At 47.3% G+C, this 16,096-nt stretch overlaps 1 protein-coding gene across 4 annotated transcripts in view; it reads left to right on the top strand.

The window, feature by feature from the left end:
* LOC125945981 (uncharacterized) overlaps window positions 1–16,096 on the top strand; it is a 526,632-nt gene that overhangs the window by 145,990 nt on the left and 364,546 nt on the right. For 2 of the 4 annotated variants that reach the window (XM_049668437.1, XM_049668436.1), the window contains exon 7: window positions 14,492–14,587. The exons of 1 other annotated variant lie outside the window; for it this stretch is intronic. In XM_049668437.1, the coding sequence (XP_049524394.1) occupies window positions 14,492–14,587 (96 nt within the window). Of the gene's footprint in view, window positions 1–14,491; window positions 14,652–16,096 lie in introns of all 4 variants that reach the window. One more of the 4 variants, XR_007467290.1, reaches the window with a different exon arrangement.

The following is a 16,096-nucleotide window of genomic DNA, read 5'->3' on the forward strand; positions in this document are numbered from 1 at the left end:
TCGGGCTAGAGCTGGGCTCGGGCACGGCGTGTGTTTTTTGACCCGGGCCGGGCTCGGGTTTTTTGACACGGGCCCGGGCCGGGGTCGGGCTTTCTGGTGGTGTGCATGTAACGTGCAGCGAGTTATTCTCGGGCGTCTCAACTCTGAAAAACACATATTTTTCGGTCTCGGGCCGGGTTCGGGCCGGTTTCGAGCCGGGCTCGGGCCGGGCTCGGGCCTGAGGTAAAGGGGTGGCAGGCCGGGCCGCGCGGGTAACGCATATTATTTCTGGGCCCGGGCCGGGCCCGGGTCTCGCCATAAAAGTTTTGATCGGGCTTGGGCGGGCAGCCCAACGTAAAAACGGGCCCGGGCCGGGCCCGGGCTGATAAAATCGGCCCGTGCAGTGCTCTAGTGCCTACGGAAACAATCATAGCGAAATTTTCAGGGACCACTCGCCCATCAGAGATAAAGGCGTGACCATTAATCTACAGGGGTGAACCCTTAGCTCCAAAACCACTACAATGTCTCAAATGCTGGCGGTACAGACACAGTGCTAATGCCTGTCGTTCAAGTGCTCGATGCCGATTATGCGGAGAAGAACATGATGCCAACGATTGCACGTCTCATGAGCAGTCATGCTGTTTATGACATGCGAATCAAGCTGCCGACTACTCCAACTGCCCTGCGAGATCGAAAGAAATCCAGGTGATCGAAATATTTGAGAGGCGGCGGTGCTCTCGTCGAGAAGCTCTTGAAGAAGTTCAGAGCAGGACCCAGGGTTATGCCGGTGTAACAGCCCGTCAGTCACTAGGCATGGATCCGTCAATGCCCCAGGCAATCACATCAGCAATAGAAAAAGCGATAGAAAAGGCATTAGAAAAAATTCTGCTAAATCTATCTGAATCTTTGGCTACAGTAGTATCAGCGCAATTGGCTGGTATATCTCAGACACTAACAAACAGTGTACAAAATACGGCCGCCTTACTTGCAACATCACTTAAATATCAGACAGCTCTTCCTTCTAACAGTGTGGATTCAGTACGTCCTTCGACTTGCGCTCCGGTTGATCATGAATGCCATTCCGATTCAGACTTCAGACTCTCTAGGCAATCGAGATGTAGATATGGACACTCGAGTTCTTAAACGCACAAGATCGCCTAACAAAATGCCTCGTTCCCCTAACTCTAAAACAAAAACGTGTGTGAAAGAATCACTCACGATGACTGACTTTCTAAAAGACAGTATCCTGGACCAAGCAGTTGCTGCTGCTCGTCTACCATCAACATAGGGTGCCTAAGAATACTGCAGTGGAATTGCCGATCAATACTTTCTGCAACTACAAATTTATTATATTTAATCTCCCAACAATCACCAGACGTTATACTATTACAAGAAAGTTGTTTGTCCGATGACCAAGACTTTATTTTAAACAATTATAAGTGTTTTCGATTGGATAGACCTTCCCGAGGTGGCGGATTTGCTTTCTTCATTTCCTCTAAATTCTGTCATAAAGCAAAAATTTCGCATCATCCGAATGTGAAATCTTAATATTAGAAATAACTATTCCGGGTTGCGCCCCGCTCTCTATAATTAACTCCTACTTTCCCTCTGGAGTGCAAAACGTACGCCCATTTGATGTCGCAGTAACATACTGAAAAAAGAACATATTGCTTGCGGGTGGCTTCAACTCACATCATGTGTCATGGGACTTCTGCACTGACTCATCTGAAAAACGTTTATGGGATTGCGCTAACGTTAAAAATTTTACATGTTTAAATGCTAAAGTTGCCACTTTCGTGCGTTCGCAGTCACGATCTGTCCTAGATTTGACATTTGCTAGCTCAGGCATTTCCATTTCTTCTTGGACTGTGGTTGATGCCGTCACTAGTAGTGACGACCGCCCGATTGTCATTGATATTGTGACGGAGCGATGAAGACGCTTTGAGAGGACTTGAAGAAGACGAAGCTCGGGACTTCGTGTGCTTACTATGATCTTGTCAGCCGCTGCCAGTCTTGTAAATACAGTGTAAATATATTTCTTACTTCTTGTCTCCGTAACAATTTTAGTGGAGTTTGCGGGCTCAAGCGCAAGACGCATTTACGCAGCGGGCGCTCCTTGGCGGCATCTACCATGCCCGCTCAAGGCAAGGATGCTTCGGGCTCGTCGGTCCCCACGCTAACCGTCATTCTGGCTCAAACGCGCGACCCCGGCACCTTTTCCGGCACTGACAACGCGGATCTTGAAGATTGGCTTCAACTTTATGAGCGGGTGAGCACGAGCAACCACTGGAACCAGACCGCCATACTGGCTAATTTGATATTCCATCTCGCGGGAACGGCACGCGTCTGGTTTCAGACCCACGAGGAGGAACTTACCGCTTGTGACATTTTGTAAACCGAAGCTCACGGATTTGTTTGGCAAGCCTGTTGAACGTCAGCGCGCCGCTCAAAAAGAGCTCGCTTCGCGTGTCCAGACGTGCACTGAGTCCTACCTCACATACATCCAGCACGTGCTCGCTCTGTGCCGCAAAGTGGATCCGAGAATGTCCGAAGCTGATAAGGTGGCACATGTCATTAAGTCCATAGCAGATGATGCCTTTCACCTCCTTGTCTTTAATAATTCTCTGCTGTACAAGCCATCATTACCGAATGCCGGCGGTTTGAAGAAGCCAAGAGCCGCCGCATTGCCCACCCATTTCCCCGCCTCCTCAACACGGCTGCTACGTCCACCTGCGAAGACCTCCGCTGTGTGCCCACGCCCAATCGCTCTGATGACATCGTTCACATCATCCGGCGTGAAATCGAAGCCGCATCTCCTATCCAAACCCCAACCCTTGGCTCCGACAATTGCCAGTCCATCGTTTCCCTGATCCAGACCGTCGTCCGCCAGGAATTGGCAAACGTTGGCTTGACCAACGTCTGCTCCATTAATCGGCCTGACTCCGCTTCTTCTACCTCTGCCATGCGCCCTCACAGTGCTCCCATCCGGCTATGTTCTACAGAGCATATTCGCCTCCCTCACTTTGCCGTCACCTGCAAAGGTGTTTCACCCGTTCCGCCCATTCCAGACGGTGACTACATCGTACCCCCTAATCCGGATGTCCTGCTCACGCATAACGTTGCATTTCCTCACACCGTCATTACCATTACGGACAACACGTGCTGTCTTCCGCTAGTGAACTTTGGACTTTGTGCACAAGTTCTCCCCCGCGGCATATCACTTGCGCAAATCACGCCGGCCAGAGACTACCAGATTTCGGGTTTAACTGCTGACGACTCCTCGTGTGCAACTCTTGCTGTGCCTCCTGCCCCTTCAGATTTGAATGCCCTAATGAAAATGATCGCGCCCGACCTTCCGCCCCAGTGTGCCAATGAACTACGTTGCCTCCTTGCCTCGTACTGGGACTTATTCGACCTTGGAGACCGTCCTCTAGGACAAACATCTGTTGTCAAACATCGCATTACCACCGGGGATGCGAGCCCAATCCATCGGGGACCCTACCGCGTCTCTCCTACCGAGCGAGACATCATCCAACACGAAGTTGATAAGATGCTTTCTCGTAACATCATTGAACCTTCTTGCAGACCATGGCCATCCCCTGTTGTACTAGTTAAGAAAAACGACAACAGTTGGCGATTTTGCGTCGATTATCGGCACCTAAACAAGGTAACCAAGAAGGACGTCTATCCGCTACCACGCATTGACGATGCCCTGGATTGCCTCCATGGAGCACAATATTTTTCGTCCATAGACCTTCGCTCCGGGTACTGGCAAATCGCCGTCGATGACATGGACCGTGAGAAAACGGCTTTTATTGCTCCCGACGGCCCCTATCAGTTCAAAGTGATGCCTTTAGGGTTATGTAATGCCCCAGCCACATTTGAACGAATGATGGACGCCCTCCTACACGGTTTCAAGTGGTCCATCTGCCTCTGTTATTTGGACGATGTGATCATTTCTTCTCCGACTTTTGTGACGCACCTCGAACGCCTATCGACGGTCCTATCTGGTTTTCGTTGGGCGGGGCTGCAACTCAATTCGTCCAAATTTCACTTTGGTCGTCGTGAAATTTCTGTGCTCGGACATCTCATCGATTCTTCTGATGTCCGTCCCGATCAAGATATAATCCGGGCAGTGAAAGACTTTCCCGTGCCAATGTGCGCCAAGGACGTTCGCAGCTTCTTGGGCCTCTGCTCCTACTTTCGTCGGTTTGTCCACAATTTTGCGGACGTTGCACGCCCTCTTACTCAGCTCCTCAAGAAAGACGCTGCCTTCATTTGGGGCCGTGAGCAAGCTCGTGCTTTCACTGAGCTGATCCGGCTGCTTACTTCCCCTCCCATTGTCGCTCACTTTGACGCATCAGCTCCAACAGAAGTCCGTACCGATGCCAGCGGCCACGGTATTGGAGCTATCCTGGCCCAGAAACAACAGGGACAAGAAAGTGTTATTGCTTACGCCAGCCGTCTTCTTTCCCCTGCTGAGCGCAAATATTCTTCCACTGAGCGGGAGTGTCTGGCTCTCGTTTGGGCAGTGGGAACATTCCGCCCCTATTTGTACGGCCGGCAATTCACAGTCATCACTGACCACCACGCTCTGTGTTGGCTTTCTTCTCTGAAAGATCCTTCTGTGCGCCTTGGCCGATGGGCTCTGCGCCATCAAGAATACAACTACTCAGTTGTATAGAAGACAGGCCGGTTACACCAAGATGCGGACTGCTTGTCGCGCCATCCTGTCGACCCACCTGACGTTTCTATGGCCGGCATTCCTGTCACCGTTCTCTCTTTGAGTGCTTTTGACGATATCGGAGCGGAACAACGCCGGGGCGACTTCTTAAAAGACATCATTCAACGGCTGACTTCAACGACGCCCGACCCTTCCCTTCGAATGTTTGAACTCCACGATTGCATATCGTACCGCTGTAACATGCACCCTGACCGACTCTTAGTTGTCCCTTCGCATCTGCGCCGGACTGTTCTCGCCCAGCTTCATGATGTGCCGACTGCCGGTCACCTTGGTGTGTCAGGGACTTACGACCGCATTCGTCGGCGCTTTTTTTGGCCTGGTCTTTACTGTGACGTCTGCCGTTATATCGCTGCGTGCGACCTTTGTCAACGACGAAAAAATCCGACCACACTCCCTGCTGGCCGCCTTCAACCACTTGACTTACCATCAGAACCATTCTTTCGTGTAGGCGTTAATCTTTTAGGCCCCTTTCCTACGTCTGTTTCGGGATATAAGTAGATTGCTGTAGCAACAGACTACGCCACCCGATACACAATCACACGGGCGCTTCCAACAAGCTGTGCAGCCGATGTCGCCGATTTCCTACTAGAAAACGTCATCCTTCACCACGGTGCCCCTCGACAGCGCCTCACCGACCGAGGCCGCTACTTTCTTTTTAAAGTTGTTAACGATATTCTACGCTCGTGCGCGACTAAACACAAACTTGCTACTGCTTACCATTCATAAACGAATGGTCTAACCGAGCGTCTCAACCGGGCCCTTACTGAGATGCTCTCCATGTATGTCTCCGCTGACCATCGCGACTGGGACGTTGCTTTACCATTCGTTAGCTTTGCGTACAATTCTTTTCGCCACGATACCGCAGGCTTCTCTCCATTCTTCCTCTTGTTTGGCCGCGACCCTACGCTACCTTTCGACACCCTTGTGCCTGATAGCCTGCATTTCACATCAGAGTACGCCCGGGACGCCATACTCCAGGCACAAGAGGCACGCCATATTGCCCGACGTCGACTTGCGGACTCGCAGGAAAATCAGCGGCGCTTCTATGACACCCGCCATCGTGACGCCCACAACACACCGGGCGCCATGGTCCTCCTTTGGTCTCCGTCACGACGCGTTGGCCTCTAGGAGAAGTTTGCTTTCACGCTACTCTGGCCCTTACCGCGTCTTCCGTCAAGTAACCGACGTCACCTACGAAATCGCCCCTCTTGACCCGACCGTGGCTCAGCCTCGTTCCGACGTAGTCCACGTCGCGCGTCTTAAGCCGTATCATTCGACCGCCTCCTAACCAGCACCGGATCGGTGTGTCAGCCGCCGGGGGTCATATGACAGAGCGATGAAGAAGACGTTTTGAGAGGACTTGAAGAAGGCGAAGCTCAGGACTTCGCATGCTTACTATGATCTTGTGAGCCGCTGCCGGTTTTGTTAATACAGCGTAAATATATTTCTTACTTCTTTTCCCCGTAACAATATTAACAATCCCCTCATTTCTTTAAATAAACATTCAACTTTGTCTTCTAGGACAGATATGGAAACAGATATTAAAGCGATGAGCCTTTGTGCAATTTTGAAGGGTACTATTAAAAATCAGACTTCGTAGTATCATGAACAAAACAGCGCATGGATTGTCTATGGTGGAATAGTGATTGTGCACGAGATTACCGACGCCGAAAAGCTGCATGGAAGAAACTTATTTCCAATCAGTGCCCTACTAATTGGAGTAATTATAAATATGCTGCTGCTACGTTTAAAAGAACAGTTTCATTAGTGAAGGATTATTATGATGAAAAACGGTACAACTTTTTATCGAAAAGTGATAATAAAAAAGCATTATTTAGGTTTCTTCGCTCTCGTAAGGCCTTTCCAGTGCCCATAAATATTGATTCAGTGGTTCTGTCACCAAAACAATTATTAGAATCATTAAATAAGATCGCAAAAGCCTTCGAAGAGCATTTTATATCTGAGCTGCAGGTAAAATTAGTAGGGGTTCTATCAGGGGATGACTTTATAGAGGCATCCATGAAGAACTTCAGCACGTTATTCGCCTGCTCCCGGGCACAGCTCCGGGTCCAGATCGCATTACATCAGGCATGTTAAAAATATTGTTTGACTTCTCCCCATGAGACCTCTGCAATATTGTTAACCACTACCTCATGAACGCATGGATTCCTCCTGACTGGAAACTCGCAAAAATAATCCCCCTGCTTAAAAACCAAGGAGCAGGATTGGACCCAGATAATATAAGACCAATCGCATTAACATCTAATGTTATGAAATTATTAGAAAGGGCATTGCACATTCGTAATATGAAATTTTCGAAAGATAACACATTATTGAGCTCATGTCAGATTGGATTTAGACCCGGATGCTCGATATGGTAAGCCCATGTCGATTTAGATGAACCCACTAAGCTTGCACGGCACAGGCGGCAGTATGCAGCTTTAGTGACCCTTGATTTAGCTAAAGCCTACGATAGTGTAGAACATGTCATACTCCTTAACGTATTAGATAGCATGGATTTCCCTCGATATATCATAAATTGGATACATGAATTTTTAAAGGATAGAAAATTTTATTGTTCTCATCGCAGCTTGGTGACACAACAATATAGTCAAACAAGAGGAGTTCTCCAGGGATCTGTCCTTTCTCCTATTTTGTTTAACATTTTACTAAGCTCCATCCCATTGTGCGATAGTGTACAAGTATGTGTCTGTGCAGATGACATAGCATTCTTTGCGTCTGCAAGTGATAGTCACTCATTACAGAGTACACTACAGTCATACTTGGGAACACTTGAAGCCTGGTTAGCGAATATTAGAATGTCACTCAATGTTAATAAAAGCGCATTGATTGTGTTTCCATTGAATGTACCAATTAATATCTCTCTCCAATATCATCAGGAAATTATTCCGCAAGTTGACTTTATCAAATATCTCGGTGTAATATACTACACAAACCTGAGCTGGCAAAATCACATTGATCATGTTAAATCTAGGGCGACACGCGCTGTTGGCATGATAAGCAAACTTGGCCGACATCGCTCTGGGCTATGCAGAGACACTAGAGCGGGAAGCAATTCGGAATGGTCTCGGTTTGCCAAAATTTGTAGCTAACAATGTTTTATACCAAGAAGCACGACTGCCTACACTTCCCTGCATATTCCGCATTCTAACGGTAAAAAACATATTTAAACATTTATGCATCTACTTCGAGAAGATCACAATTTGTATTTATTAGGGAAATGAGGGCATTTTTCGATGAGCATTGGTCCCGCCTACTTCGACCTCAAGTTTTGTTTGTACAAGCTGAGCTCGATCCATTAAATGTTAATATACGCGAGATCGCTTGCTCAGACAAACCCTTGCCTAATATAATGATAGAATTTGATTATATATTTCCATCGAATGCCAAGCTCCTGCCCACTACATACTTAAACGGCATGTTACAAGATCATTTAACACAACTAGGAATATCTCATGTGATCGCGACTGAAGCGTCAATGAATGAAGAGAAAGCGGGTGTGGGTATTTTCTCCGAGTCACTATCCTGGTTTTCTGCAGCACGCCTTCGGGATTTCACAGCCATATTTTTGGCTGAACTAGCAGCGATTATCTTAGCTCTGCGGAAACTTTCTTCAAATAACTCAGCAGTGGTTATAGTGACTGATTCACTGTCAGTATGCACATCGCTCACTTCATCTGCGGACATTACTGTAACCAATCCATTTAAATTGTAACCCCTCCTAACTTAAGTCTGGTACGATTGGTATGGGTTCCAGGTCATCGTGGTATATTCTTAAATTAAATGGCTGACACACTTGCGCCGATATCGCTTGATGGACCAGTTATGTCTGTCATGCCTAGTTCGTCTTATGTCACAGCAGCTAGGTTTAGAAAATTTTCCCTAGTACCAAGATTCTACAAAACTGAAAATCCAAATGTCGGAATTTAATCATTTGTCCTTTTCGTGGGACAATAAATGGTGCCCCACACGTAAATTAGAAATCTCCATAACAAAATTACGCTGCCGAATCCCACCATAAAATTTTTACCTACACAGGTCCGGTCTGGCACCGTCCCCTTTGTGTCCTACCTGCCGGGAAGCCGAAAACATTGACCACTTTCTATTATTTTGTCGTCGCTTCAGAAATCAGAGGAAGAAATTCGAATTTTCATTCCGTAAATTGGGTATTTCTCTAAGTACTCAAAACATCCTCTCCTTCGGGACTTCTTCAATGGGCTCTAGCCACAGGAACGTCTGCGTGGCCCTCTGTGACTATATCTGTGACACGAAAAGACTACCCAGTTAATTCTCGAAATAAATAATTGGATAACTCTTTAAATCGCTAATTGTTGCTTCGAAATTATTCTAATACCACCAAAATGCTTTTTGCTGTTTATTTACAATTACAATGATTTTAATTCTGTCTCTGCCCTGTAAATCTCTTTCCAAATTATCATAAATGCTATACTTCACCCTGATTTACTTTTTCGTGTAGTTTTTTTTCGTCTCCACCTTTCCTTTAACCTTTCACCGCCGGCTTCTTGGCCAATCCCCGTAGTGGGTAAGCGCCACGGATGAGGATCAAGCAATCAAGCAAGTAAGCTGTTGCCAAATTTGCACTCATTGGTTCCAAGTCATTTGCGGAATTTGCGATTAGTATGGCTACCTGGTCACAAAGGCATATTTATGAATGAAGCGGCAGATAGCCTGGCAAAGGCTTCTATTACAGGCCCTGTGTGTTCCCTTTTTCCAACGACGGGTTTTATAACGTCTGCCAGGTTTAGAAGATACACCCTTATGGCATAAAAATCAGATCTAACAACATCCACCGAACTGCACCACTTACAATTCCCTTGGAGCAGGAACTTTTGCAAATCCAGACAAACAGAAGTGGCATTAACGAGACTGCGATGTCGAGTTCCCCACCTAAATTTCTACATGCACCGATCTGGTCTGGCAATCTCCCCTTTGTGCCATTTCTGTAACACATTCGAAACCATCGACCATTACTTACTGCAATGCCGGCGTTTCTCCCCCCTAAGAAAAAGAACATTGCAAATTGCAATGCGACAGCTCGGCCTGCCATTGAACACTCCGGAACTGCTGTCTTTCGGAGCTTGTGTGCTTGGACACTCACACAGGAGTGTATGCATCGCCATAGAGAAATTCATTGTTGAATGAAACCGGTTCCAGTGTTAATCATATTTGTTTATCGTTACCTTATTGCCTCTTGTACTAGTATGCCTACTTTTTATATATTTATTGGCCACTGAATCGTATTAGAATTTATCCGCTTTATTATATTTACCAAAATTAGACATTTGCTAAATTTATTCACTTAGCACGTATATAAAATCTGCCCGACTCTTGGCCGATCCTTGTGAGTGGGTATGCGCCAAAGATAAGGTCATCATCATCATCATCACGAGGGCCGATCGAACGAGGGCTGAGCGAGGTTTGTGGAAGGAGGCCCGAGAGAGCCACCCGGGTGTACCGCTGGGCAGCCTCGTGACGGGTCGCGAACCACCGAACCAAGGCCCGTGTCCCCTGCTGGCCAACTCCAGAGATCTGGCAGTTCCTGTGCTCTCAAGAATCTGGGGCTCTCGCAGTTCCGGCGTCGGAATCCTGAGCCACCAACCAAACGGCTATCGCCGCGTCACCGCCACTGCCTACCCAAGCCGCCTCAGACGCGTACGGCGTGTCAACGGAAGTTCCTATATACCACACGTGAGCGACCACTGGGGGCGTATGCCACGACGCCCGGACTTTGCGCGTTATTGGGCGAATGACAAAGTATGCCGCGTCGAAAGACTGCATACGCTACCAGATAATCTGTGATAGAAAATCTTACTAGTGTCCGCGTGAGAGAATAGTGTGAATTATAAATCCGCCTGTGCAACCCGTCCCTATATCACCTTCGAGTCTTTCCTCACCGCACCGCACGTCAACAAACCTGACGGTCCACATCCCTTACACTGTTGCCTCCCTTTTCGTCTCGCCTAGCATTCCTGCTCTCCACTTTGATGGGCATTTTCCGATCCACGCCGGGCACGGCTGGAGCTCAAGCTTAACAGTTGTGCTGTCAAAAAAGAATTGTGTCTTGCCTAACACGCCGTGTTGAGGCGGACAGTGAGAGCGTTCAAGCGCTGCTGCAGGTTTCAAACGTATATACTCTAACACGGGTGGATCACTTTCTTCATCTTACCAATTCTCCCGAACTTGCTTAAGCGGCGAGCGTCGCAGTGCCCACAGCATGGTCAAGAGATATAGGTACACCATGGTCAAGAGATATTTAAACCCCGACTTTGTCACGGGCAAAGGCTCAACGACCCCTAACCCGACTCGGGGAAACGGCTCCGTAATAATGGGTATTATGGCTGTGTGTCTTTCATTTCTCGTTTGGTCTACCTGTACGCTGGAAAACGTCACAACTACGGACAAACTGTTCTACATCTTTAAAGCAGCCAGGCCAATAATATTCGCTTAGCAGTCCTGTCTTGTTAATGCCGAGATGACCCAATTGCAAAGCCTCCCAATGGGAAAGCTCAAGAATGCTTTCGCAGTACTTTAGAGGATCAACCACTATTTTGTCAATGCTTATACCTTTCTTAGCGTGAACCACACAGTACAATAGGTTACGTTTTTCGTAGAATGAACCGCTGCCTGTTCCTTGCTTGAAAGCGCTTTTAAGGCATTTTCTAAAAGTTGAATCTTTATCTAGTTCCTCGATGAAGATGCCCTTATGAACGATAGACAACGCCTGAAAATCGCGGCTCGTGGAAGGAATGCAACTGGTTTCAAGTTGGCCTTCATCGTCGTCGAATTTCTCCGAGCCTAAATTTGGGCCACCGCTGTTATCTGCCAGACCATGTCGTTGGTACATAGCTGTGTGAGTGATATTTCGTGGAAGGAGCTCCGGGTGATCTTCAGTTTGTTTCCGCCATTCGACTAGTAGCAACCGTTACAGAGTTCATATCGAGCGTGACCCCGACTTCAGCAGCGCTTTTCAAGAGCTTTTCAAGAAATCAATCAAATCTTCCTTTCCAACTGTCGTTGGAAGTAAAGGTTTCATTGTCCCCCACGCGAAAAGCGGTAACAAACCGCTTGAAAGTGATTTAGGGCCCACGTATATGCCAACGGTTTCACAGTAATGTTTTGTAACAACGGACTGATTTAAATAGTGGAAATAGTATACATAATAAACCAAAAACAAAAAAGAAATAAGTAGTATAAGTCCACCAAATGGAATAACTAATAGGAATACGAAAATAGCACAGAAACTACAAATGCAATCAATTTATACATGCTGTGATGGAATAGTTCGGCACGTATGTCTGTGTGCAGTCAGGTGGTAATGAACGTCAGAGATGCACGAACGGATGTAAACGAACATTATCCTAACATGATAGGACTGAAACTAGACAAGCACAAAACACAAAATACACAGCAATGGTTCCTAAAAACACGTTTACACTAAGTCCTACGCGCAGCGTTCAATGAAAGAGAAAGCACTTGGATTTAAAGTGGAAGGAAACATCAACAGATCAGCCGTAGAGATAAGCAAGACACGATTAGAGTACTGGTGAAAAAAAAGCAGGGAAAAGATTAATACGACATGATATCTGAAAATCATAGATAGCGATTCAAGTTAAGCTTTTGAAACAAAAAGAAAAAGATTAATGAGAGGTATACAAAAATGCTAGATAAAGAACATGTATAGTATACCTGATTACCTGATTATACCTGATCACCTTTTATTTTTTGTACTACTGATGTAAGTACATTCAACTTCAGCTTCAGAATCAAGCAGGCTAGGTGACAATTTGTCACCGCCCCATTGCAAAGGGGATGCCAATAAATCGTCATCGTGATCATCAAGTCTCACAGCTTCAGTTGTGATGGTGTCTTTGTTCAGCGGTAGATCGTCTGAGTTGTCGCGACGATTCTCGTTGCAGGCGAGCTGGGCAGCCTGCAACGACGACCCTCGCGGGAGGCGAGCCAAGGCACGATGACGGCACTGGTCATCACATGAGGCAGGCGACGCCCCACGGCTGCATTACCGTGCCCAGAGCACTAGAACGGTTGTCGGGCGGGTGGCTTCCACCGCCACAACTGCAGGGCCTCAAAGCAAAGGCCTCGGTTAGGCCTCGTCCGGGACACAGCCTGAAGCTGCTCCAACAGGCGGCTACGAGCAGGCAACAGCCAGGTCTTCTCCACTCCGCGTCTGCAATGACAGGCAGGAGCGTTGTCCTCAGGGCTGCCTCAGGTACCGCGGCAGGAGCTCCCGGAACAGCGCACTGGTCGTGCGTCTTCCAAGTCACGAGCCCCCTCAGCCCGTTCGGCAGCCGCCTCTCTTCTTTTTCTTTTGTTTCTTTTTTTGAACGCTGCCAAGCGCCCAAGCTGTCCCTGGCTCGCCCTCTGCTATTTCTTCATTATTCATGCACAAGTCTATGAGAGATCTCACAGTCCACGCACATAAATAAGGTCTCTACACTCCAATTATCCCCCACTTAAGAAACTTGTTTGGCGGAAAACTTGTCCACAGTGCACACAATTGGACAACCTATATAAACACGATTTGCATGCTGCTGTACACATCTTTAAGCAGAACACCACTGAGGATGTCACACACGGCTAGGATAGTCCGCACCTATGTTGTCTGCCCTTTTGATATAGTCCACCGCAAAATCATATTCAATAAGGAGCTTTGATACTTTTCCAAAAGCTTATTAATCTGGTCTATCTGCTGACAGCTCAAATCCCTCACTACGGCAACATTTGTATGGGTCTCTCTCTGGTGTACTGCCACAGAAGGGATTTCATGTTCTTCTACAATATCCGACTCGATGGTAACTGCGGCGCACTGCTGCTTGGGTCGTTCCGTTTCCCTTTCCTCATATATTTTAAGGAGGTTGATGTGAACTAGGGTCACTCGCGAACCGAGGTCGATAAGGTAGTCATAATCGTTCTGTTTTTCGACCACTGTGAAGGGACCCTTCCATGTCCTGATTAGCTTGTGCTTCTCTGATGGAAGGAGAAGTAACATTTTATCACTTGCAACAAGCTGTCTGACTCTTGACTTTCTATCATATTACTTCTTTTGGGAAGTTTTACCCTCTGGAGCTCCACACCAAGAGTGAGCTTTTCTTCTTGGATGTTTTTATTATCAATAATAATTGAACTAACGCTGCAGTTCCGAGTTGAAAAATATGCTGATGGTCTGAAAGTATATTGTGTTTGATGAGGAAACTACTTGCGCGGTTGAACACATTTCAAACCTTCGTCCACACCTACCGCCAAAGCCATTCCGAGCAGACGCTTGGTACGCTTTCCGAATGGTGATGGTTTCGACATAGCCTCACGCAGACCTAGAAAAGTGCGCCCATATTCAATAAAATATGTGTAGGGTGAAGTACTTCATCAGAACAAGAAACATTGAATCCTTATAGTGAGCACCTTTTCAGCAAAGGTCGCCTGTGTGTGATAAGTTATTTTTACGAAATCAAACCTATGTAAGTTTGGATAGAAACGTCTAGCACCTGCATTAAAGTTTGTGTATCTTTGACGTAATACGTGATAACTGTACCGTAAAAACTAGGATAACAATGCCTAAAGCGATCAAACGAGCGAGTCCTTGGATGTTACTGTATTGTAATATGCGCACTTGCATGTATCTAATTTCTGTAACTATTTGCCTATTCACGATGTCCCGTGTGAAGGTGTCCTTCTACCGGATAATTATCTTATATGTGTCTTTATTTGCAGATGCGAAAACACGAGAATTTAATATAACTGGTGACTATCTTATTTTAGAGACGCAGCCTTCTTGCCTTGTTATGGGTATACTTACAGGAAACACGTGTAAGTAACGGTAGCATCTAGCATTGTAACGTATCCATATGGAGATATTTATTCAGATTTCCAGGTACTTTACCACCAAGCATAAAAAATAATTAAAATCGAATTTTTAAAGTATTAGTTACGTATTAACATTACCCGTGTATTTCCTGTTAAGCTTCTGTTCAACTGCATGTTAAACTTCTGATACAGGTCCTCGATTTCATGTTCTAACAGTTTACAAGTAAATGGCCACATCCTCGTTTTCCCCAAGTAATGGACGGTATTGACCTGACTGAATATTTTTACGCCTGTCACACTGTTGCGAATGCTGTTGAACAGAGATGCGTTATCCCTGTATATTTTGGGCTTCAAATACCGCGCGTAGTTTAGGCTTGCATGGGTACGCGTGCTAGTGTTTATGTGGTCTTCCGATGCACCTGCTGTACAAGAAAAGGAAGAAGTTCCATCATAACAAGGCAGGTACGCAGTACCTTGCTATGAGGTCAACTGCGACGACTTCGTAAGCCGTTATGGGTGTATTGTTACTAAGCATCTGCAGTCCGCTTTCCTGCTCTGGCACTTTGCGCGAAGTGCACACTCCCTTGTGACGACTGGAACACCCGTAGACCTGGCGGCCCAGTACACGTGTAACTTCGTTCTCATCTTAAGTTTGTCTGTTTTCAACCATGAAAGCCAAATGATAAAAGAAAAGAATAAGTAGTAGTAGTAGACATTTATTCAGCCAAAAATTACAGGCCGAGCATATCAACCGCCTGGGCTGCAAGTCTACGCTGTTCTTCTTCCCCTTCAGTCGAGCCAGGTGGTAATGGAAAGGGAAGGGGGAGGATATGAATGCGATTGCTGAGCAGCGGGGCAGTGGAGAAGGCAGTGAGCTAGGTCCGCATATGTAGAGGGGCAGTTGGGACAGCTGGGGTCGAATCGATAACGATAGACAAACAGACGGGAGGGGGTAACCAGTGCATTCATTTGGACGTGCCGCAGAAGGCGACCCTCCGGCACAGTGAGTGATGGAGGAGGGGGGGGGGGGTAGAGGCGCTTGCCGAGACGGCGCTGGAGGTAGACTTCCTTGATGGTGCGGCGCAGGGAGAGTCTCCCACCGTCCTCCGAGGGCTTGGGCCAGGGGATCAACGGTGCCCGGTTAGAAGTGTCACGGGCGAGCTGATGGGCCAGCTCATCGCCGTCAATCCCTGAATGCCCAGGGACCCAGCAAAGGAAAACGGTGGAAGGCTGCAGTGCAGAGACCGCTCGTTCGACCTCATGTTGGAGTGAATGGGGTGGTGTTCTGTATGTGGTGGACGGCGGCTTGGGAATCGGAGTATATTGTGTACTCTGGGAGAGAGGGAAGGGAGGAAAATGATTGTAGGGCATGGGCAACAGCAAGGACCTCGAGAGAGAGTGCACCCGGAGGGTGTAGGAACGGCCCGCTGGTATGAGTTTCAGGTGCTGGGAGGTGGGGATGGTAGATAGCGTAGCCGCAGGACACCTCGAGGAGCCCACGAAAGGGCATCC

Source organism: Dermacentor silvarum, chromosome 5 (assembly GCF_013339745.2).
Source record: "Dermacentor silvarum isolate Dsil-2018 chromosome 5, BIME_Dsil_1.4, whole genome shotgun sequence".
NCBI lineage: Eukaryota > Metazoa > Arthropoda > Arachnida > Ixodida > Ixodidae > Dermacentor > Dermacentor silvarum.